Here is a 25,055-nt window from a genome sequence, read left to right on the forward strand (position 1 = left end):
TATTTTTACTCTCACTTGTTCTTTCCTTTGCATTTCTCATTCTCAACATGGCTTATTAATTATAATTCACATCTTTGAATTACACCTTTCAGTAATTCAAATATACCAACCAAATTTATCATTCTTCTTAGTTATTGTTTTCTAATATATCCTAAAATAAATGCATTAATTTCCCCCCCCCTACACTTCTATGTGGAATTTGTTACAATCAAAGAACCATCACAATACATGGTACATTTGTAAAAAGACGAGCATGAAGTTTTGTGGGGCACAGTATTTTCTCTTACCTTGCCAGATGGTTAGGGTGATGGCAAGAGTGCCAATTGCCTGGATGTGAATGTGTTAAATATGATCACAAAACTAAGTGACTAAGTACAGAATGGAAGATGAAAAATTCTTCTGAAGCAAAGAGAGAGAAAAAAACAAAAATTCACTTAAAGAATCAGAAATCAAAACAATACTGATTACTAATAATGAAGAGGATACAAATCCTTTGATGTTTATCTACTAGTATGCGAAACTCTAAGAACTATGAGTTTCATACCGAAAAAACTATCGGCAAATCCAAGTGTAAGTAACCACTTGGTAGTACAACACCAAGGCAACTCGTATCAAAGGTGGAGCAAGCTCCCTCACTATCCTTGATATTTTCTCATAATGTAAAAACACAGCCCCTAGGGGATGTAATACTCTAATTACATTATGAGGAGAGGTCACTACCCAGACCGGTTTCAACCTTTTTTGAGGTCTCATCAGTGAGTAGGTAGACCTGGAAGATAACAAGGTTTAAGTGAAAAGAACTTACATACCTTCACTATATGAATGCCATAATGGTGTGCCTGTATATTATAACATAGAATAAAAGCCAAAAGGCTTTTATTATAATATGTATGTTATAATATGTTATAATATACAGGCCTAGGGGCTGTGTTTTTACATTATGAGAAAATATCAAGGATAGTGAGGGATATTGCTCCACCTTTGATACGAGTTGCCTTGGTGTTGTACTACCAAGTGGTTACTTACACGTGGATTTGCTGATAGTTTTTCGGTATGAAACTCATAGATCTTAGTCCTAGGTTCTTAGAGTTTCGCTTACTGGCAGATAAACATCAAAGGATTTGTATCCCCTTCATTATTATTAAGGTTGCCAGAAAAATAGCCTTTTGCTTTTATTCTATGTTATAATACTGATTACTTTCTACAATAATGAAGAAATTTGCACAAAAGTTTCATTCCAGGTGTCCAGTCTGCTATTACTGCCAGCTCTTTAGACATTCTATGTTTGCTGCAGAGATTCATTCATGTGCAGTCTCAGTGCAAAAAGAAGCTGGTTGGTTTCTCTTGGTTCGCAGTTCTTGAAAACAGTGGCAGGAGCTATTTGGAATTAAAACAAAATTTCAAAAATATATGACATTTTTCTTTTTTATTGCACCAATCTTGTTTTCCAATGCTATATTATGTAAATTATGTATGTAAATTAATTAGTTGTGTTTACTGGAAGGTGATAATTAAGAATTATAAAAAAAAAAAAAAAATAACAAAGGCTTATTTCAGGGATGTTATTGTTTTGGTGGAGAAGGTTCAGAAGATATTGGGAGTAATTATCGTCCAAGAAGAATGAATCCAGAAATGGTAGAACGATTGTGTCTTCAGGCACTTCTTAGTCATTCGTCTATCCCTAATCATCGAACAGCCATGGTTGAAAAAGGGGTTCTTCAGCTGTTACACAAAATTCACATGAAACATAGAGATAATATAGAACTTCAGATCATCATTTCTCAAATAATTGGAAATCTAGCCATTGAAGAGAGTCTTCACTGGCATTTATATATGGCAGGTAGACTTACTTTTATTTTTTATTTGCTTGATTAAAAACATAATACAAAGAGAAAGAAAAAATTTTAATCACTTTTTTTCTGGCATGATAATATTTGAATGTAACATTCCTTATAGTAATTTTCTTTCATCTGCTATCTTGAACCAGATAACAAAATAAAAGAGGAATGTTTTGACCATCAAAACAGTAGTACTTTTAAAATTGTTATGATATGTATACATACACTTAGTCTAGTCATAAATACTGTTACAACTTGAATAGTTCATAAACCATTAATCTCTCAATAAATCATTTACAGCTTTCAGCACATACAAACCACATGTATAACGTACATGTAGCAGCACTCAATGCTCGAAATGTCCCTCATTTGCCTTCACGCATGCCCAAAGTCTGGGAGGCGACATATCGATGGCAGCACACAAATCCAAATGCTGCCACTGCTCACTCCAAATTCACCTTTGGGCTGGCAATGCTGGGATGTCATTTCTTGCAGGCTACTCAAGAGAGATCTCAAGTTCCAACCACAATTTGCAGTCTAATGTATTCAGATTGGGACTTCCACAGCCAATCAGATGGTGATATGTGGTCAGGCACATTCGCCTGCAACCACTATTGTATGGTCCTTGCCCTGTGTGCAGGGGACTGAGTCCTATTGGAAGGTCCACTGCCTACCATGAAACAAGATGTTGTTCAGGGGCCATACCACAGGTTCCAGCATGGTGTCTTGATACACTTTGGCAGAGGTTTTGACCCTTTTCTTGCAGAAATGCAACTTGGAAATCCCTCCCCCGTAAGTAAAATCATCACTGATGTGGGGCAATTACCTCTCTGAATCCTGGGTGCTATGGCACATGCTGTGTATATGATTAGGTATATGATGACCATCCGGGCATATACCTAATCATTTTAGCAGTTAAATGACTCTTCAGTGGTGAAAGTCTTCCTATCTGTGAAGAAACTATCTCTGTGTCTGTTCGTGTACTGCCTTTGATTTTATCACCATCTGCCACATAAGTTGTGTTAGGAAGTGTCCAGTAGAACGACGATAGGTTCTCACCCCCAGGTCATCAGTTAATACATGTGGCATTATTTCCATGAAACATTAATCTCTAGCAACATCACTTTCTGCATTCTCACAGGATTATGGTGGAGGTATGCCTTCACAGCTCTCACAAGCTGTTGTGTCCTAACACAGTGTGGTCAAACCTTATCTTTGGCAGTCGGATACATCTTCCGTATCATTAAAATGGTTAATAGTCCGATGCACAAACATCCTACTGAACCCGAGTGTTTTTAGCATGCTGATAATAACAAGTGGCTCCATTCCAACCTTGTGAAGTACTATTACAGCTATGCAGTTTTCATAATCTCCTCACTGCATATTAACCCATACAACTAGACAACTTTCTCTCTCTACTAATAAACATGTGAATGTTGGCTGCACATAGTGTCACTAACAGAACCAGGCCTGTGCAATTCTGTGGGTAGTGCAGAGCTGTGCAGAAGTTGTAACAGTATTTATGGCAAGACTGTATATATATTATGATGCAGTCAACTTGCACTACAGGATGCTAAAGGGTTACAAGTATATATACTATAGTACATTTTCAAAAGTTTCACCACTCTGCTACAAAGTATATTATACATGAAAAGAAATTACATTATTGTTTTAATCCTTTACTCCCAAGCATAAGCAAACAACACAACCAAATTTATGTGCTGAATGAATCATTTAAATAATTCTTATTGACATGGAAACATTCCCTGCTCCAACCAAAATTCCCAGCCAATATTGAATCCCTGTTCTTCCATAGGTATATGCCAAGCTGATGCAGTTCTAGAGAAGAGCCAAGTGTACTATACAGGCTGACATCCAAAACTCCATCTTTCTATACTGCTTACACCAAAGCCCAGAACAGTTGTAAGAAAACTATCAAGATGTTGAAAACTGACTTTGAGAGAGCAAAAAAAAAAAAAAAAAAAAAAAAAAGCAGGAAACTTGCATCTTGCCCAAAAAACAAGTCATATCTTCTAGTCTCTAGCCAAAGCTCTTGCCATAACTTCTGTTCACTACTACACCCAAATGTTACTATTTAATTATTACCTACAAAAAAAACCAACCCTCTAGCTTCCTACTTCTTCTCCAATCCTTGCATAACTGATTGTGTTAAATGTTCCACAACCATTCCAAACACTCAGCATTCAATGCCTCATTTGACCTTTCACTAGAAAGAGATCAGAAAATTCTTGTACGAATTGGATACCATAAGTTTCCTGGCCCTGATGTCATTTCTATGATTGTTATAACAGTTTGTGTTCTAGAGTTGACTCCCACTCTATGTCATCTTTTTACACTCTCTTATTCCACTGGTATCTATTCTATTCTATAGTTTGGAAATCACCCCGCATGCATCCTATTCCTAAGAAGAGTGATAAATCTTTATCTCCAAGCTACCATCCAGTTTCCCTCACCTCAGTTCTTTCTAAGTAATGGAAAGAACCATCATCATCCATCTCCTATACTATCTTTGAAAGCTCTTAACTAATAATTGACGGCTAATATAAATTCTGTCATCACTGCCATTCAACAGGGGATCTACTTATGTTTTCTATCCCATCTTGGACAAACACCATAGAAAATTTGGTGAATCTTAAGTGATTGTCTTTGATATTTCCAAAGCAGTTTTATATATATAAAAAGAACAGGGAGTACTGCAGTAGAAGAAATCTATTGCAGTTGACCAATTGAGTACACAGTTTTGCTGATGATAGCACATTACAGTACTCTTTACTTTGACAAACGTTGTCAAGTACAAATCACTGCAACCTGCAGAACCTTAGCCTCTACTACTACCATAAATTCTGATCTTCAAAACATTCGCCAACGTGTTTTACATAACCTTGTCAACTTCGATGTAAGAAAAACACAGCTCTGCTTTATTTTCTGCAAAAAGAGTACCCTCTTCTTATGTTTGGCAAATCTCTATTCATGATGAGATCTACCATTCTTGAGATAATATCAATTTCCTGATATTTACCCTCAAGAGATATTCAGCCTACTATGACAGCACTACATGATTAAATTCACATTATCATTAATCTCATATCAACAATTTTCTTACAAATTATTCTGTTATTTGTCAGCACTCCAATATTGATGTATCTAACATTTTGGTCTTCTTAGACACTTCTAAATGAATCAATTCACCTAGAATTGGATTCATTTAGAATCCAATTCTAGGTGAATTGATTCATTTTTATCACCACTAGAAGAGGTGATAAAAATTCACCTCTGAATTTTTATCACCATCTTTGCATAAAACACCTGTTTAGCTAACCTCTCTTCTCCCATTCTGTTTAAGTGATTGTACCATCTTATGTTAGTCCTGATCACACATTCTTGAATGCAAACAATGTCAAGTTCCTTCCTTCCTAATTACTTCATTTTTAATATGATTCTGCCATTGATGCCATTGCTTCAGGCTCTTAATTTTTCTTGGAAATCTCATATCTCTGGTTTCTAATCTTTGATCAAGTGCTTTATTTCTATAACCCAACTCTCATATCCATAACTTAAAACTGGTTTGAACACTGTCTTATATACTGCTAGTTAGCGGGTTTAGCTAATTTATCTCTTATTCCATATAAATTTATTCAGTTTGCTCCCTGCCATACTAGTTTTGCTTATTCTTCTGTACATTTCCAAATTTAATTTGCCATCTTAACTAAAATTTGCCTAAACTGAAATATAGATTCTCCATTGATTCTGTTGTATAGATTCTCCATTGAGAATACATCTGAAGTTTTCAAAGTTTCTGCTTATTTTTATAGTTTTGGTCTTTTTATTGCTGACTTTCATGCTAAATTTGTAACAGCTGTAATTCATTTTGGTTAGAGAATCCTAGAGACTTGCAGTAGACATCTTTACGGAGTACAACATCTTTTAAAACTTAGCAAAGAGCTAAGTTATGATCTCTGATTCTAATATCAGGTTTAATTCCACTATTTTTCTTAAAGCAATCCATGTAGAGTGGGGATAATGTACATCCTTGTCTTATCCCTGTTTTTATATCAAAACATCTTCCTGTATTTCCTTCAAGTCCCACTGCTTATAACTTAAATATAGACTATGCATTGCTCTGTATAATGATCCATTTTCTCCATATAACTTGTAGTGTTTTGAAAAGCTTTTCTCTACTTTTCTCGTATGCCTTTTCTTCATCTACAAAACTTAAGTGCAGATTGTTGTTGCATTGCCATGATTTCTCAACTATTTGTTAAGTGAAAATCTGATGTTGATAACCTGTATTTAGACTGAACCCAGCTTGTTCTTCAAGTTTCTCTTCCACAATTTTTCTCAACCTGTTTTCAATTATACTCTCATAAATGTCACATGGAAAACTTAGTAGAGAAATTCCTCTGTAATTCTCACATTCAGCTTTATTGTGTTTTTTTATGGATGGGTGCTATGAGAGCTCTACTTTTTTTTGATTCCTTTTCTCCATTTCTTAGTTTTTTTTTTTTTTTGGTAGCCTCTAGTACATTTTGCCTCCTTCCAGATGTTTACCTACTTTTGTTTAGCTACTTTACACATCAGTTATTTGTGTTACTTTTTTTAGGGTGTCTGTTGACTTATTTGCTAGGAATATTCAATATGCTTCCTTCTTGTCAATGACTGGTTCTTTAACATTTTGTTTCCACTGTAGTGGCCTTATTTTTCTATACTTGCAGACAACTTCATTACATACCTCCTTAGCAAGTCAATCAATGTTTTATCAGCATTGAAGGTTTAGTTCTTGTTTTCGAACTGTTTCAATTTTTATTCAGTAATGTGTCTATAGTTGAGTCTGTGGTTTACTGTTCCACTTTAGTTCTTTTTAAAACTATCTTACATACTGGTCTTTTAAATTTGATATTCATTTTTATCCTAATTAGAACTAAGTGATGGTCACTTCCAATTTCATATCCTCTGTAACTGTTGTATCCTGAACCAGCATGAAGATCACTATAAAGAATGACATAGCCATTGAGACTTTTCTTATTTCTTTCATCTTCTCTGCATGTGTTACAATAATTTTAATCTCAAATCTCTCTTGGCACAAACATATTACAAATATTGCCTCCTCTTCATCCAAAAAATTTGGTTTTTCTCTTTTGCTCGAAGTGTTTAGTTTAACTCCAAACAGCTCTTAACCCTATACAAATCTATCTGACCATTGAATATTGTTCTCACATCTGGGATAGTGCCACTAAGAAAAGAGCAATTAGATTAATTAATGACTTCTCACTAATAAAATCCTCTCACTTTCAAACAAGCATTGAGTTTCTGTTGCTTGCATCTTCTATAAATAATTCATGACTGCTGTTCATCAGAATTGGCATCAATAACCCCCCCCCCTCCACACACACACTTCTTCTAAACCAGCCAAATACATGCAAACAGCCATTCAGTGTGCTCTCATTCAACTCCAAATCGACAATAAATTTCTCTTCTTCATTCCTTTACACTGTTGCCCTCTGGAACTATCTCCGACCATATGTGTTTACCAAAGAGCACAACAGTGCCCATATCTTCAAGTGAAAGTTGAATAAGTGCCTTCTTCTCTATCTGTGTTACTATGAGTTGACAAACCTTTAATGAATGGGCTCTCCTTACATTAAAAAAAATATATCAATAAAATGTTGGAGGTATTTCTGATATATACATGTTCAGTGTATACTATATTATACTATACAAGAATATAATTTCTTGCCAAGTATAATATAGTAAATTTTGTTTAAAATAGTATTATGACTGGAACGTTTCATTAGATTTTTATAGTGGATGGGTTTGGTATAATGATTGTAAAATAAAATTTAATGATTGTAGTGACAAGACGGAATAACTCTAGAAGCCTAAACTGTTAAATTGTAGCAAATCTACTGATTGAAGAAGTGCAATCAAAAATGTAAAATATATGTAAACCTATAGTACATTCATACCACCCTTGGTATGAATGTACTATAGGTTTACAAATAATCCTTTCGTGAGTGGGACTAAAAAAAAAAAAAACTCAAGCATATCCCCTCTCCTCCTGATATTCACAAGGCTTGCAAATTTCATTTCCCCTGTCTGTCTTCATATCCTACATTCCAAAGACCACTTACTGCCTTAATGAATCATCCCTGCACCCTTTGTAATATATCCTCATCACCATGAAAACAATGTGATCAAATCTTTGCATAATAATCCATGTGAGGCCTTGTTGAAGTTATTGTTGAATTATACAATTCAACGATTACTTCTTTATTTCTACATATGATTTCTCTCTCTCTCTCTCTCTCTCTCTCACTCAACTATCTAACATATCTGTGCTGAGTAGTCACAGATGCTGGACATGCATTATTTTCCTTCTGCTTTGTCTTATTTTTTATTTTTTTAATTAAGAGAAGTAGTATTATTAATTGTGCCATTATTTCTCAGATATCTTTGTGAAGTCAGACACTCATCATGGGAAGCCAGCTTAACTGTTGCTCACACAGTACATATCATACCTCTCCTTGAATTTGTTCACTGATAGATTTTCCAGGGACAACAAAGTGTCGTCCATGGAAAATCTCCCATAAATTTTTCAATGAAGACATATTGAAAAAAGTCTTCATTGTCAGTCCTATAAAACCTTTTAATAATTTATATACTGTATCATGTCCCCACTTATACACCTGTTAGCTTGTTTTTGAAGTCCATAAACCTGCGACTAATCTTAGTCACTTTCCCCTGAATCCTCTCCACCACTTCATACCAGTTAATCCAGGTGGCCAGATTTGCATGTACCAGATGCCTTATTAAAGCCTTATAAAGTTAAATAATAACATCTGTACCTGCTTAACAGTGTGTTTCTCAACAGCAGCTTAATCTGTCTGTTTTGGCCACTTTTCATAAAGTCCTCCAAACTTCAGCTCACTTTCATTTCTTACATTTCAAATATGGAAGTATAAAAGTTTTCCAATGCCTACCCTATATAATCAAAGGGCCTCATCAGAAGGACAAATTCCAGATTATTGTAGTAGAGCTCTTATAGTACCCATCTAAAAAAAAAAAAAAAAAAATTTGTGAGATCTGAAGAATGTGGGAATTACAGAGGAATTTCTCCACTAACTGCTCCAAATAAGATTTATGCAAAGAGGTTAAGAAAAATTGTAGAAGAGAAACTTGGAGAAGAACGAGCTGAATTCAGACAAAATAGAAGTTATTGAGATCAGATTTTCACTATAGTTACAAAATTATGCGAATATGACAAGGATCTTAACTTTGTAGATCTGGAAAAGGCATATGATAAGATGGCCAGAGAAAAGCTTTTCAAAATGCCTTAATTATATAGGGTAAATGTACCATTATAGAGAGCAATACATAATCTATATTTAAGTTGTAAGCAATTAGAATTCAAGGAAATACAGGAAGATAGATGGTTCGATGTAAAATCAGGGGTAAGACAAGATGAACATTATCTGTGCTCTTATTCATCATCTATATGGATCATGTTTTGAAAGAAAATGGCATTAAACCTGATATTAAATTGGAGATATCAAACTACTTAGCTCTTTGCTTTATGTAGATGATGATGTACTCCTGAACACATCCAGTACAAGTCTACAGGATCCTTTAAATGAATTGAATAACTGCCACAAATTTGGCATGAAAATCAGAAATAAAAGGACCCAAACTATGAAAATAGGCAGGAACATGAAGCGCTTCCACTGCATTCTAAATGAAGAACCTGTAGACCAAGTAAAATATTTCTGCTATTTAGACAGTTTTAGTTAAAATGGCAAATTAAATTTGGAAATGAATAAGCGAAGCTGGTATGGTGGGGAGCCAGTTGAATAAATTTATATGGAATAAAGGAGAAATTAACAAAAACATTAAACTAGCTGTATATGAAAAAAAAAAAAAAAAAAACTCAGAGGAAGACCAAGGTCTAGGTGGATTGATTCAGTTAGAAATGCTTTAGAATAACGAAATGTAAGATAGCACAATATTGAAGTGCTGTGGAAAATTGTTGATAGGAGATTATTAATAATGTCAACTTAGTCATGTGGTGCCGTCTTTGTAGCCTGTAAATACCATTAGAGTACATATCATGAAACCAACGATGATAAGCTTCCTTTTCACATTAATTCCCACATCCCTGGCCCCATATTCAGATCGCAGATCATGATATATTCATCCCAAAGTGCATCACCTTATACTTAAACATGTTAAACTGACAGCCATATTTACCTTTGCCCCAAATGTCAGTTTATTTAAGTCAACCTGCAGGATATCTACATATTCTTCATTAGCAGTTGCTTTTCCCAACTTGTATCATCAGCAAACAGCTGAATATTTCTCTATAAATCACGTACTATATCATTGATGTATAATTTAAAAAATCAGAACAACAAGTACTAAGATAAATTTAGTTTAATCCTTTATCCAAGTGTAAGCAAACAAAATTTGCACCTGAAGTATCTTCAGGACTGAGACAACTCGTAGTAAAGGTGGACCAAGCTCTCATCACTCCTTGTCTCGGTATCTCCCATAATGTAAAGCACATCTCCTTGGAGACACATATAATGCTATGCATTAAGGGAAGGGCCACTACCCAGACCAGTTTTGACCTTTATTGAGGTCTTGTCAGTGGGACACAGATCCAGAAGTGGTGATACTAAGGCAGAAGCAATGGAGAGGTCATATTTACCTATGCGAGTTGCCAAAAGGTGTACCACCTTATTATTAAATTACTCTGGATTTAAAGAAAGATGTTGGAAGTAGATGAAATATCATCTACTTATCTCTTAGTAGCTATTTAAATTCTATTTCCTTCCCTCCTTGTGACCATTCCTTCTTCCAGTCTTTGTCCCCCCATAATATTTATTCGACTTATTGCACTTATTGCTCTAATTTTCTGATGTATGCTATTTACATTCTCCTTTATACCCCATGGCCTATAGCAGCAACCAACTATATATTCTGTTTGCCTCTATCTCACACACCCCAGATATCCTGAAATGTACTACTTTCTGCATCCCTGTTCTCCTATACTTCTATCTCATGATTAACACTGTCTGAAAATACTATATGCATTCTTACCCTATGACTTTATCATCTTCCATGAACCAAGTCTCACTAATGCATGTAACTTTTGGATAAGGTGAACTAACTGCTGATGAAAGCTTCTCACTTGTACTTCAAATACTTCTGGCATTAGTATACATAAACTGCAATAATTGCTTCTTTTCACAACTTCCCTTATGTCTTATGTTGATATTCTCACTAAGTAAATTTAAGAAACTTGGGTGGGGGACTACATTCAGCATCATGTGATCACTGTCCCATTTTCGTATTTCAAGGTTGCCTGGACATACATTCACTTCTACCCATCCCCCAAACATTCTAGTTTCCTACACTTGCAAACTTTCACACATACTGCACTCGCTGGCTGTTAAGATCATTATTGTTACACATGATTTTGTCATGCTCACCTCAAACACTCCTCTTATCATGGAATCGCCATTCAAAATTTGATCCTTATTTTTCCCTTTTTCATACTCTGCTTTCTTCCCCTTTGCATCTTTCTTTTGCTTCCATGCCATACTACCTGGTTGGCATTTCTCTAGCCATTCTGTCTCAATGTTTGTTCTGTGAGAACCTCCATGTACATGTGCCGTCTCTTATTATCATTTGGTTGTTCTCTTCATTTTCCAATGTTCCATTTTTGTTATCTTATACTGCATGCACTCTCTCTCATTTCCAATGCTTGGAACAACTTCACCATGATTCACACTTGCATTTTCTTGTCTTTATCATTCATCTCACTGCTATAATTTTACTTACTCTCACCATACTTCTGACACTCGCTCTCGAAACAACTTTTGACACACATACTCACTTGTTTTACTTTCCTTCCACAAATCTTTCACTCTATGAATGAAACACATTTGAACTCGGTGCAGGAAGAATGCATGTGCAATGTTGTACAATACCATATACAGGCAGCCCTCAGTTTATGATGGTTCAATTTACGGCAATTCACAATAACACCGGATGCCTTGTGTGCTTTCTTACTGTAGTGTGGTCTGACTGAGAAACGATGCTAGCAGGCACTCTAGGGTTTGAATGTTTACCGAGCTACTACGACGTATATGTATCAAACCTAGTTTTACTGTTGAATCTACCTAATTTTTCTATTTAAATTTTTTTATATATGTACATATTTAAATTGATCAAGTACATAATTACATACCATGTCTGATAAAAGAAGTGCAGAAAAGTTAGCAGAACTTGGTGTTAAGAAGGCACGGAAATCGATCACACTTGAAAAGAAGATGAAGGTGATTCAAAGAATGGAAGATGGGCAGACACGTGCAAATGTCTTAGAAGTATGAACTTACCTCCATCGACTGCTACTACAATTATGAAAAATGCAGATTGAATAAAACATTCTGCACAACAATCTACGGCAGTACTAAATGCAAAACATGTAAGTTATAGCAGGGGTAAACTTCATGAAAAAATGGAAAAATTATCATCATTATGGGTGGATGACTTGAATCAGAAAACATTCCTCTGATGCAGGCTGTTATAACTGAGAAAGCAAAAACAAGTTTTGAGGATCTTAAAAAGATGGATGGAGGCAAAGATACATTTTTAGGAAGCAAAGATTGGTTCATGAGATTTAAGTCTCGAAGTAAGTGCCATAGTGTCAAATTATGTGGTGAGACAGCAAGTGCAGATGTTGTGGCAGCGGTTGCTTTTCCTAAAGAATTTCAAGACTGTGTAGAACAAGGAAGTTATCTTTCTGATCTCATGTTTAATGTTGATGAGACTGGACTCTACTAGAAAAAATTGCCATCATGCACCTTTATTTCCTGTGAAAAACGTTCTGCTCCAGGTTTTAAAGCTGCAAAAGATAGACTTACGCTTTTGTTGGGTGCAAATGTCTCCGGAACTTTGAAGTTTAAACCAATGTTGGTGTACCATTCACAGACACCACATGCCTTCAAGGGTCTAAAAGCCATGCTGCCAGTCTATTGGTCTATTGGAAATGGAACAAGAAAGCTTTGGTTACACAAGACATTTTTATAGATTGCTACACAAATTATTTTTGTCCTACTGTGCTTTGCTTCTGTAAAGAAAATGATTTGCCAGCCAAGGCATTGCTTCTCTTGACTAAAGCCCCTGGACATCCTCAAAACCTTGCTGAAGTAAGAACACCATTGGATGTCAAGGTTGTTTACATGCCCCCAAACATTGCTTTTGCAACTGATGGATCAAGGGATTATATCAATCTTCAAAGCCTATTACCTCCATATAACATTTATGGAAATGGTAAGAGTCTCGGACACTTCAGGAAAAACTATTAAAGACTATTGGCAGTCATTCGATATTTTGAATGCATTAACAACATCAAGGCAGCTTGGAACGAAGTGTCAGCAAAGTGTTTAAAAGGAGCATGGCAAAAACTTCTTCCAGCATTTATACATGACTTCGAGGAATTAGAGCAAGAGGAGAATGTTATTGAAGACGTTACCAAGCTTGCATGAGAGTTGGGATTGGATGATATTACAGCTGAAGATGTGTCAGAAGTCTTAGAGCCATGATAAACCGCTTTCCAATGAAGACTTAAAAGAATTAGCCGAACAATTAAGTCAACATCCAAAGGAGGAGAAAGAAAACAAAGAAGGTCCTCTGAGAGATATAAAAATGGCCAATTTACAGCGTATCCTTGCAAGCATAGAGACATTGACTAACGAACTCTGCGAAATGGACTATGATTGGGAACGGAGTGCGAACGTAAAAAGGAGTGTAATTGCATCTATTCAACCTTACACTGAACTTCTTAAAGAAAGAAAAAGAAAATCTAGGCAGTTAACACTGGAATCTTTTTCAAAAAAATGCAGGTGATCCGAAACCAGGAACTTCAACATAGAAATATGTAATATCTTTTCGAAGTTTCATATTTTTTTATATAATTGTTTTGTTTTTGTTATTAATAATTTTATTTTAACAAATATATATGTATGTATTATCAAAGCTTTAAATATAATGATGTTACACATACTTCATGTGCATATTTTTTGACTGCACGGAACATAATTTTGTACCTCCCATTAAAATTGGGTTCGGTTTACGCCTGTTTTTTCAAGAAGAACAGAAGTGAGGTGTAAACCAAGGACTGCCCTGTACACTTCTTATAAAAAATAATATATCTGGAAAACACGCAAACAATCAAACACTCATAAATGGGTAATCTCTGTCATCAGCTAATCTGCTTTTATATAATTTCTCTTTGAGAGCCATTTACAATAGTTAGCTCTCAAAAAATTCACATAAGTTTATATCTGTTGAAATCTGTCTGTTGAAATCTTACATATGATAGATTTATATTTCTGCTATAGCAATGCTAGGTCCTCTTTAATTTTAACACAATAACATCTTGCTGTTTTTATCTCTTGCTGGACACCTGAACACATTACCTCTGCCTATTGTCAATGATTTGTGACTGTAGCAAATGTACAGCCCACTGCTACAAATGAAGCAGCAAACCAATGAGGACAAGTAACAGCCTTGGAAACAGAAGACAGGTCAGTGAATTTTATTCTTATGCTAATGTAGCAGCTAAAAGTAAAATCCTATGTTCTCTAGAAGCACTGCTTTTACATATGAATACTGCATTAGCAAATGACAGACTGAATAAACGCTTCAATGACTAGTGCTGCCGCTTATATTACTTTCCAAGGAAATGAGACTGTAATCTTCACTACCAAAGCATTTGACAACATTCATGAAGATTATGCTGGTAAGGAATATAACCAACCTCTCCTATGTGTTAGAAATATTTCCATCCTAAGTGAATTCCAGATTTTATATACTTACAGTTAAGTCTGACTCTTATTGTATCTGTATTTCATAATGCCATCTCTGTATAAATATGAAACCATCCATCCTTAAAATACTGTTCTCAAGTTCAGAATGGCACAATGATTTATGATTTGTAAATCTGTATGGATCACAGGAATAATTTGCTTTTTGAAATAATATGCTATAGTGAATTTCCTACAGAATACCATTTTGTCTTATGGTGATCTGGTGCTGGTTTTTGTTAAAATTTGTTATAACTGTGCTTGCCATAGCTAACTGTGGAGATACAGACAGTGATAATGTCCATACATATTGTAATCTGACTGTAAATCCATCAGACCTACCTTCTCCTCCTTTTTCATTCCATCTACTTCTGTTCTGTGATCTCAGACTCCTACTGTAGAAAGCAAGCATGGTATTTTTTAATCTACCTCTTCCTTTAAACATAGTGATGGTGGTTTTGGTCTTGTACTGGTCAGTGAAAACTTCTGCCACCTAAAGACTTTCACAGCTATCCATGCTGTAGCAGGATTCAAACCTACAGCCCTTTAGTTGGAAAGTGGAGATACTATCATCGTTGCCACTCAGGCCACCTATTTGTTCTCCAAAAGACTACAACTCAGTTATTCAAAAAATAATATAAATAGGTTCCTTCTTTCTGTTAATTTCTGTCTACACATGCACTAATTTGCTCTAAGTTTTGAAATATCTTGTGTTTGGGATTTGTATTAAAAAAAATAATAAATCTGTCATTTATTTTCTAGCTAGATACAGTCAACTTGCACTGCAACAGACATCACACACTTAGGAAACAAGAGTAGTTTGCTCCACATTGGTACCGGTTTCCATAAATTAAGGAACAAAGAGAAAAATTGCAATAATACAGGGAGGGGACATGAAAGTCAGGTACATTATGTAAAAAAGTAAGGCTGAGTAGTCTGGTTATTGCATACAAATGAGTGAGTGATGCTTTCAGTGTATATGCAAATGACTATGGCATAAAAGCAGGTGTTGTGGAGTGGTTTTTCCATTTTGTGTCTAGAGTGAGAACAAGACATTTCATTATATCAGAATTCTTAGATATGGCTGCAAGACATCATTTAACTGATGAATTTGGGTGGTGAGCCATTGTAAAACTAGACGCCAGCCAAAGTCAGGTAGAGATAGTCAGATGGTTGCATGTGAGTCATTCCATGGTCCACAGACTGTGGAACCAATTTCAACAGTCACAAACAGCATCCTGGAATACAGTGAAGGATGGCCACAAGCTAAAACCAGTGTTTTACCAATATCTTCTTGACAAAACAGAAGTTCTACCCCAAATCAGCCCCTGATCAATTGGAATCAGATACCAATGTTCTTGTAGCTGATGTGAGGGTAGTGCAGAAGGCTTCACAAAGGTGGTCAGTAGTAGGCAAGCAGTAGTCTGCCTGCCCCTATCCCCATGCCACAAGAGAGGACAATCAAAATGAGCCAGGCTTCACATCAATTGGACCAAAGATCGATGCGGTCAGATTGTTTACAGATGAGTCCCAGTTTGCTCTACAAAGTGATACTAGGCATGCTCTGATCAGGAGAGAACCAGGGACATGTTATCATCCCTCTAATATCTGTGAAAGGGACACTAATGGTGGAGGGAGTGTGATAGTTTGTGAGGCATCTCATTGAGTGGACACAACCACCTATATGTATTTCCTAGAAGAACCGTGAATACTACAACTTATCAAGACAAAGTTTTGGACCCCTATGTTCATCATATGTGGGTAAAGCAGAAGACATTTATCATACAAGATGATAATGCTCATCCTCATTGAGTGAAGTTCTTGGATCAATATTTTCAAGAAGGGACTATTGTATGTTTGGAATGGTCAGTCATGTCTCCTGAGCTTTATCCTGTTGAACATGTCTGAGATGCTCTGAGTAGACGTGTTGCTGCTTTCAAACCCCTTTCCCTCAAAATATAAATAAAAATAAAAAACTTTGAAGGACTTAAAAGAGCTCTGCAAGTGCAATAATTGTTATTGCCAACTGAGTTCCTATATACCATCATAAACAGTATGAAACATCATGGTGAGTGCTGCATTGCTTTGAGGAGTGACCACGTTCTTTACTGAGGCACTTTGACAATCTCGTTTTGAACTGCTGTTTTTGACCATTGTCTGCATGTACCATTTGTTACTGAATTAAACTATTTATTGACAATTTTTGTGTAGTGTGCTTCTTTCACATCTTGTATCATACTGCTTTTCAACGAATTGCCTCAAAATTCCTCATGCAGTTTTGAGTTATTGTAATTTTTCTCTTTGTTTACTAATTTAATTGCAGATTTGTTAGAGTAAATTTTCTTTAAAATAGCATTGATGCCACTACTTTTTATAGTGAGAACTGATTGTTACAGCTTGTTAAAAAATTGACGTATGTATCATTATTTATTTATTTATTCTTAATGCCAAACTGTTTTTTCATTTGTGTAGCCAGTAGGTCATTGAAATAAATCTGTTGTCAGGCATTAAGGCTGTTTTAATTGCCTTAATAGAATAGAAAAGTGTTTCATTTGGAAGAATGATGTGAGAGTATGCTCTTTGATTGGAAACTACCTGAGTTCAGTTCTTGGTATGATGACATAAATCTTTATATGAACATTTTTGTTTGAAAATGAGTTAGCCAACCTCATGAAGAGGTATCAGGATTTTTTATTCTCCTGGAAATTCAGGTTTTTCATCTCACATATAGGCAAATTGGCCAGAGAATATCTGCAGTGAAATGTAGGCAGAAGATAATGTGTATCGATGCTGGATTATATAATGTATTATTATTTTTGCATGAACACCTCCATGGAGTCCTGAGATTCATCATGGGAGAACCAAACTGTCAACACAGTATCTGTCATACCTCTCCTTGAAACCACAGACAAAGCATTCACAACTTTTGCAACCCATTCTATTCTTTCAAAACTCTCTAAGCAAAAAATCTAGTCTTCACACCTTTTACCTAACCACACTCTTACCCAGTTTCCAGGGATGACCTCTTGTCCTGTCCCCTCTAACCAAGTGACAAAATATTTTCTCTGTATTAATCCTGTAAAATCCTTCAATTAAGTTAAATATTTTTATCATATCTCCCCCCACTTTTTTTCCCCTATCAACCAGAGGTAAGTGAACAAGATGGTGAGTGGTCTTTTGCAAGACCATTCACCATCTTGGTCAATTACCTCTGGATCCTCTACACCATTTTCTCATTGCCTAATAACCCAGGTGACCAAACTTGAGCACAGTAATCTAGAGGTGGTCATATCAAGGCTTTAGAAAGAGGAATGATAACTCATTGTCTTGTTGTTGCTGATTTTCATACCAAGTTTATTACAACAGCTTCAATTTAGTCAGGGAATCTTATAGACATACTGGATTTATTTAAAAGTATAATATCATCTGCATAAAGTAAAGAGCTGAGATTAAGATCTCCAATTTTGATATCAGGTTTAATACCACTTTCATTCATAATGTGATCCATATAGATAATGAATAACAGAGGGGATAATGTACATCCTTGTCTCACACCAGATTTAACATTAAACCATCTTCCTGTACTTCTTTCAATTCTAACTGCTGACTACAACTCAAATAAAGACTAACTATTGCTTGATGTAATGCCCCCATTGACACCATATAACCATAGTGTTTTGAATAGCTTTTCTCTTGGAATAATGTCATATGTCTTTTGCAGGTCTACAAAACTTAAATATAAATCTTTGTTATATTCATATGACTTCTCAACTATTTGTTGTAAAGTGAAAATTAGATCCTGACAGCCTGACTCCACCTTGTTCTTATCCAATCTTCCCTTTCACAATCCTCAACCATTTTTCAAGTATACTTGCATAAATCTTACAAGGAACACTCAGTAGGGATATACCTCTGTTATTCTCACATTCAGTTTTATTTCCCCTTTTGTATATGGGTAATAAAAGTCTTACAGTGGCTACACTATGCATTTCGGCCACTGTAAGACTTTTATACCTCATACTTGAGCATTTCTGCTCAAATATCATTTACTCCAGCTGCCTTTCCACATTTCAGGCTTTTGATTGCTTTTTCCTCTTCAAGTATGGATATGTTTTCTGATTTGCATGTCTGTTCAGTGTTTTTAACCACTATGTTGTCATCACTATTTGTTTCATTTAGCAATTTTTCAAAGTAATTACTCCATACATCAAGGATATCTTTTTTTTTTTTTCAATTTTCATGTCACCTTTATCATCTCTAATTCCTTTTACAGCACTCTTTCTTCCATTTCTGAGCTTTTTCAACAACCTCCAGAATATCTTGCCACCTTCTTGATATTTATTTTCTATGTTCTTACATTTGTCTAGTTTAGCTTTCTTACATTTGTCTCTGTATTCTCTAAGAGGTCAAACAGACTTATTTGCCAGGAACTTTTGATATGCTTTCTTCTTTTCCTTCACTGCCTCTTTAACTTCCTGTGTCCACCATGGAGTTCTGATTTTTTTATCCTTCCTGAATCAATGTTTTCTTCAGAATTTGCCACTGTATCTCCAAGGTTTGGTTCCTATTCTCAAACTCTTTCATTTTTTTTTATTTTGAATAATGTTTATGTATTTTAGTCTAAAGTTCATATCTGAGAGCTGCTGAACTTTTATTCACTTTAAAACTTTCTTACATGTTCTTCTTTTCAATATGAAATTCAATTTTATCCTTCTCAAGACTAAATGGTGATCACTTCCAATTTCAAATCCTCTGTACACTCTGGTGTCCTGCATCAGTGAGAAAATATCACTTCTCAACGATAACATAATCAATGAGTCTTTTCTTATTCCTAGCCTCTTCTCTCCATGTGAATTTGTGCACATTTGTATGTTGGAACATGGTGTTAGTGATAACCAGTCCATATCTTGAGCAGAAATCCAGCAGATATTTACCATTATTATTAGCTTTGCTCTTTTCTACAAATTCTCCCAAAATATTTTTGTATGTCTGACAGTCATTTCCTACTCTGCTATTTAGATCCCCAACAAGGGATCTAAATCATTTGCTTTTGCTAAAGCCTCTACTTCTACCTTATTAGAACCTTCTCTGGGACCATAGGCACAAATAAGTCTCACTGTCCAGTTTCCCATTCTGATATTTGCCTACATCACTCTACTTGATATTGCCTGCCATTGAAGAAGATTAGCCTCATATTTAGTGTTGAATACTATAGCTACTCCTTCTTTTCCTTGATTGTCATTGCCTGAATATAACATTTTGTATTTCTCAGAAAGATCTCACCAGTTTTTGTGTTTTCTTGTTTCAGTCACCCCTATTATGTCAATCTGGTACTTATCCAATTCCTCAGCTGATTCCATTTCTTTGCCATTCAAGCTTCTTATGTTGATAGTACCACTCTTGAACTCTAGTGATGTTGAGTTGGGGTGTATTTTAGGATTTCTTCCAGTAACTGACTTTTTGCTGTACACCCTGGTTCCCTAGCATAAACAGTGAGGGCCCTTGTTTAACTAGGTGATGCCTCAGCATGAAATTCTGTCATGTTGTACCATCATTTTATTTGTGGTTTAAGCCAATAAGAATACAAATTGGTCGGCTAAATCCCAAATTGCCAGCCCATCCTCGTTCATTCAGTATTCAGGTAGATACCTAACAGGGCGCACCATGAGAAAGTGAAGATCGGACATTAGGTCAGAAGCCCTGGTCGGTTCTTTGCATTCCTTTATAGGCTATGTGGGGGTGTCCTCTCATTTGTACAGCTTTGACCTTTAAGCACCCCAAATACATAATATATGAGTAAAAAATATTATTAAAAAGTTTTTATTGAAATCTAATGTATAAAATGAACCATCTATGCAACACTCTATGTTGCATATATGGTTGAATGGTATAAACATTTAATGCTGAATAGTATAAACATCTTAAGCATTCTTAAGATGCTTATACTATTCCTGGGTAAATTCCTCAATGCAATATGGCATTACCTGTTGGGGCAGAGACTATTATAACAATCTGCTTCCATTAATAAGAATACAAAACAGAATAATTAGAGCCATAACTACTACCGACTTTGCACATTCAACCAATGATCTGTATATCATTCATAATATTCTACCATTTCAGAAACTATATCTCTATGGTTGTCTGTTATATGTAAAAAGAAACACTGAAAGTTTCTTGGTATGTAATGTAGACTATGGACTGCGCTGCGGTTGAAACACGCTGGAAGTACCTAAGGCTAACAAAGAAATTTTTCATAAATCTTTCGAGTACATTGCGACGAGCAGCTATAATAAACTTCCAAATGAAATTAAATCTATAATCTCAGAATATGTATTCAGAAAAAGATTGAGAAACTACCTTATGGGAATAAACAATGTTGACAATTACTTTAAATGTATAATATAAGAGATCATTATAACTCATATATCATAACCAATTAAGGTATTGATTTACAAACTGGTTCATTCAATTAGGTATTAAAATATTAACATGTACATTATTATAACTGGTAAAGGAGCCCTCTTAAATGCAGTCCCCGGACTCTCAGTGTCCGGGGACTGCAGTTTTGAGCTAATTACTTTTCTACTAACCAGTATGGCTATGGCCTTTGGTTACACATATTTGCATTAACTAACTTACATTACTCTAAACCAGTTACTTATCATAACTATGAAACCATTCGAAATATATTATATTCTACTTGCATATATGAGAAAACTTTTTATTAACCATAATAAAAATAATAGCCAAAATAAGTGTTAGTACCAACAGAATATGATAGTAATACTTGAATTTTATTTTGTAATATTGTACTGTGCATTGAATTGTATTGTGAAATATTGTCATAATTATACAAGTTGAATAATATAATATGTATAATTTGTATACGTGATATGAATAAACTGTTAAAAAAAATGAACCATATATGCAACACTCAATCCTGAACTTTATAAAATGATATGTTGGAATATCACTCAAATTGAGACCCAATCTCTCCACACAATCTATCATACCTCTTCTTGAACCCATAAACAGACAAGGCATTCACAATTGACTCTGGTAACTCATTCACAACTCTCCAAGTAAATAATCTGATCCTCACACCACCTACTAACCACACCTTTATTCAACTTTCAGGGATAACCCCCCTTGTTCTGGCCCCTCTAGCCAAGTGCTGAAACATTTCCCCTGCATCAGTCCTATAAAACCCTTTAAGCAACTTAAATGTTTCCATCATATCCCCTCTTTTTTCCCTATCAACCAACTTCTGCAATCTACGCACCCTCAATCTGTCATTCATAGGGAACATTCAATTCACCTTCCTGGTCACTCAGCTTTGAATCCTCATCCCCTAAGAAACCCAGGGGACCAGACTTCAGCACAGTAATCCATATGTGGGCATATCAAGGCCTAATAAAGAGGAATAACAATTTTCTTATCTCTACATGTCAATGTGTTCTTTGGTAGCCAAGTAATCTTGTGGGTTACCTTAGCAATATGTCCTCTAAACTTTAACTCTCTGTCTACTGCACCCTCTAAATCTCTAGCTTCATCCATTTCCTTGAGTACAGTGCCATCAGTGTGATACATGGCTTATAATATATTTTTATATTATAAAAATTCATAACTTTACATTTCTCAACATTAAACTGACACCCATTATCTTTTTCCCATACTGACAGTCTATTTAAATCATCCTGCAAGCTCTCCACGTCACCTTGATTTACTATTACCGAATTGAATGGAGATCCACACTTCTTGGGCTCTACTCAAGAACTATCTGGTTAGAGGCAACATGTGAGTTACAGAAAGCACACAACATAAATATTTAAGGGTGTCTTGGATTTTATCATCTCATCAGAGAGTGTTATTATAAATGGAGTGTTAAATCTTCCTTCAGTTAGTAAAAGAAACCATGAAGTGATCATCTGGGGAGTTATAAGACTGGTAATTATGAAAAGCTCATGAGACAGCTTACAGCTATATCATACGTGGAATGAAGAATTGGATAGAATGAGGATCAGTCTGCTTGAAGAACTATCTGATAGATTCATTATGTGAATGTATTCTCTGTGTTAGAAGATTAAATAAGGTAGATGCAAAATGGATGAATGAAGAGGTGAAGCATGCATCCTGGAAAAAGAAAACCAAGAGTTGCATGAGAAGTACAAACAGCAAGTGAGGAAGGTGACTTGCTTGGTAAGGGTAGCAAAATTTCACTATGAACAGCAGTTAACTAATGAGGTCAAAAAAATAAAATAAAATCCTGGGAAGTTCTTTGGTTACCTGGCCAGTAGAAGAAAGAAAGATTATTTGAGGGATGGCATTCTATCTACATGTTCACTGGGCATCTACAGATGCGGTATGGTCACTCCAATGCTTTAGGCCTTGCCATGTATTCCTGTTGTTTGCTTTTCTGGAGACGTCACCTCTGTGAAGAGTTGCTCCACACACACACCATCCATCCATCTCATTGATCGTCTACCCTTTCCTCTTTTCCAGAAACTTTACCTCCTATTACTGTTCTGAGAAGTCCTCCTTCCATCCTTTCAATGTGTCCAAATATTTTAACTTTCTTTTGTCAATATCTTTAAGGAGAAATTCTACTGCTCTTTTCTAACACCCATTCATTTGTATGCCTTTCAGTATATGATATCCTCAACAGCCTTCTGTACATCTCAAAAGCAGATATCTTTTTCTTATCTGACTTCTTTAGGTTCCAAGTCTTACATCCATAAGTCACTGTTGGAAAAACAACTGCGTCCAAAATCCTCAACTTTGTTCCCATGGAGATAGATCCATCCTTCCAGATTTTAGACAAGACTCTGACTGTTGTTTTAGCCATTCCTAATCTTCTTCTGACATCTTCGGAATAGCAATTCTTCGCATTAATAATGGATCCCAGGTACTCAAACTTGCTGACTTCCTCGATTCTTTCTCCATTAAAGTACACTTGTTTCTCAAGAGCTTCCCTGTTTGTATTTCCTTGGAGAACCATGATCTTTGTCTTGTTAGGATTGAGTTGAAGTCCTCTGTTAATACTGATCTTGTTAACTTTGTCAAGAATTTGTCCTAGTTCTTCCATGTCATTACCTCAGATTACTGATCAATCTACCTCCTATTCTTATTCCTGTTTTGAGCTTATCCAATGCTTCACGCGTGATGTCCTCCATATATACTAAACAAGTGAGGAGAAAGTAAACATTCTTGCCTAACTCCTTTTCCAACCTGATAGTGTGTTGAGGAGAAACCATTCTTTTCATTACTTCCCACAGTTTCACATGCTCAACACAGTCAAAAGCTTTAGAGTAGTGTAAGAAACACATTACCAGAGAGAGTCTGAATTCTTTATATTTTTCTATGATCTGTCTAAGGCAAAGGATCTGATCTCTGGTGCCCTTACCTTTCTTAAAACCTGCTTGTTCCTCGGGCATCTCTGCCTCAACTTTTGCCTCAATCCTATTTAGCATGATCTTCAATAAAATTTTGCTTGCATGAGATATTAAACTAATAGTTCTATAGTTCTTGCACACCTTCATATCTCCTTTCTTATGTAGTGGTATGAAAACAGACTTCTTCCAGTCTCTAGGCCATGATCCTGTCTCCTATATCCTTGTAATCAATCTATGAAACACTCTTATCCCTCCATTCCCTGTGGCCTTAATTAACTCTGCTGGGATTTCATCTACACCTGGGTCTTTAATGCTGTTAAACTGCTTAACTGCTCTTTCAACTTCATGCCTAAGTGGAGGAGGTTCCAAATCAAAATTTTCCTGGTGAGAGAGCTCCTTCACATTTTCTTTATCCATTCTATTGTACAGTTCCTCACAGTATTCTTTCCATCTGTTTTTGATTTCTAATTCTTCTGTTAGTAATGCTCCATCCCTATTTTTTGATGACATTCAATTTGGGCTTAAACTTGTGCTTTAAGTCACGAACTAAATAAAACATCCTTTTTAAATTATACATTTTTGGTCGTTTTATAATAGAAATACAATTTTATTAATACAGACCAGTATTTTACAATGCTGATATTTTACTTTAATGCAGTATTTTACAATAAAAACATTTTTATTGTAAAATACTGGTTACTAAAATACTAGTGTAAAATATTTTACAATAGAAACAAATGTTTTTATTGTAAAATACTGGTCTGTATTAATAAAATTGTATTTCCAAAACATCCTTTTATAATTGTGCCTCCTCATCTGGAACTTTATCTCTTCACATTTATTAGTGTAGAACCTTTCCTTGTCCTGTGGCTCTTCTGATTTCTCTATATAATCTCTTATATTCTTCTGTCCCTGTGTCTCTTTGTTTTTCCAAC

At 35.3% G+C, this 25,055-nt stretch overlaps 1 protein-coding gene across 2 annotated transcripts in view; it reads left to right on the top strand.

Moving 5' to 3' along the window:
- The window catches only part of LOC150106396 (protein SERAC1-like), a 281,390-nt gene that overhangs the window by 128,711 nt on the left and 127,624 nt on the right, over nucleotides 1-25,055 (top strand). For both annotated transcript variants that reach the window (XM_090393115.1, XM_090393116.1), the window contains one exon: nucleotides 1,558-1,840. In XM_090393115.1, the coding sequence (XP_090249241.1) occupies nucleotides 1,558-1,840 (283 nt within the window). The remainder of the gene's footprint in view (nucleotides 1-1,557; nucleotides 1,841-25,055) is intronic.

Source organism: Typopeltis vanoorti, chromosome 5 (genome assembly GCF_054136105.1).
Source record: "Typopeltis vanoorti isolate ZY-2024b chromosome 5, IOZ_Tvanoo_1.0, whole genome shotgun sequence".
Taxonomy (NCBI): Eukaryota; Metazoa; Arthropoda; class Arachnida; order Uropygi; family Thelyphonidae; genus Typopeltis; species Typopeltis vanoorti.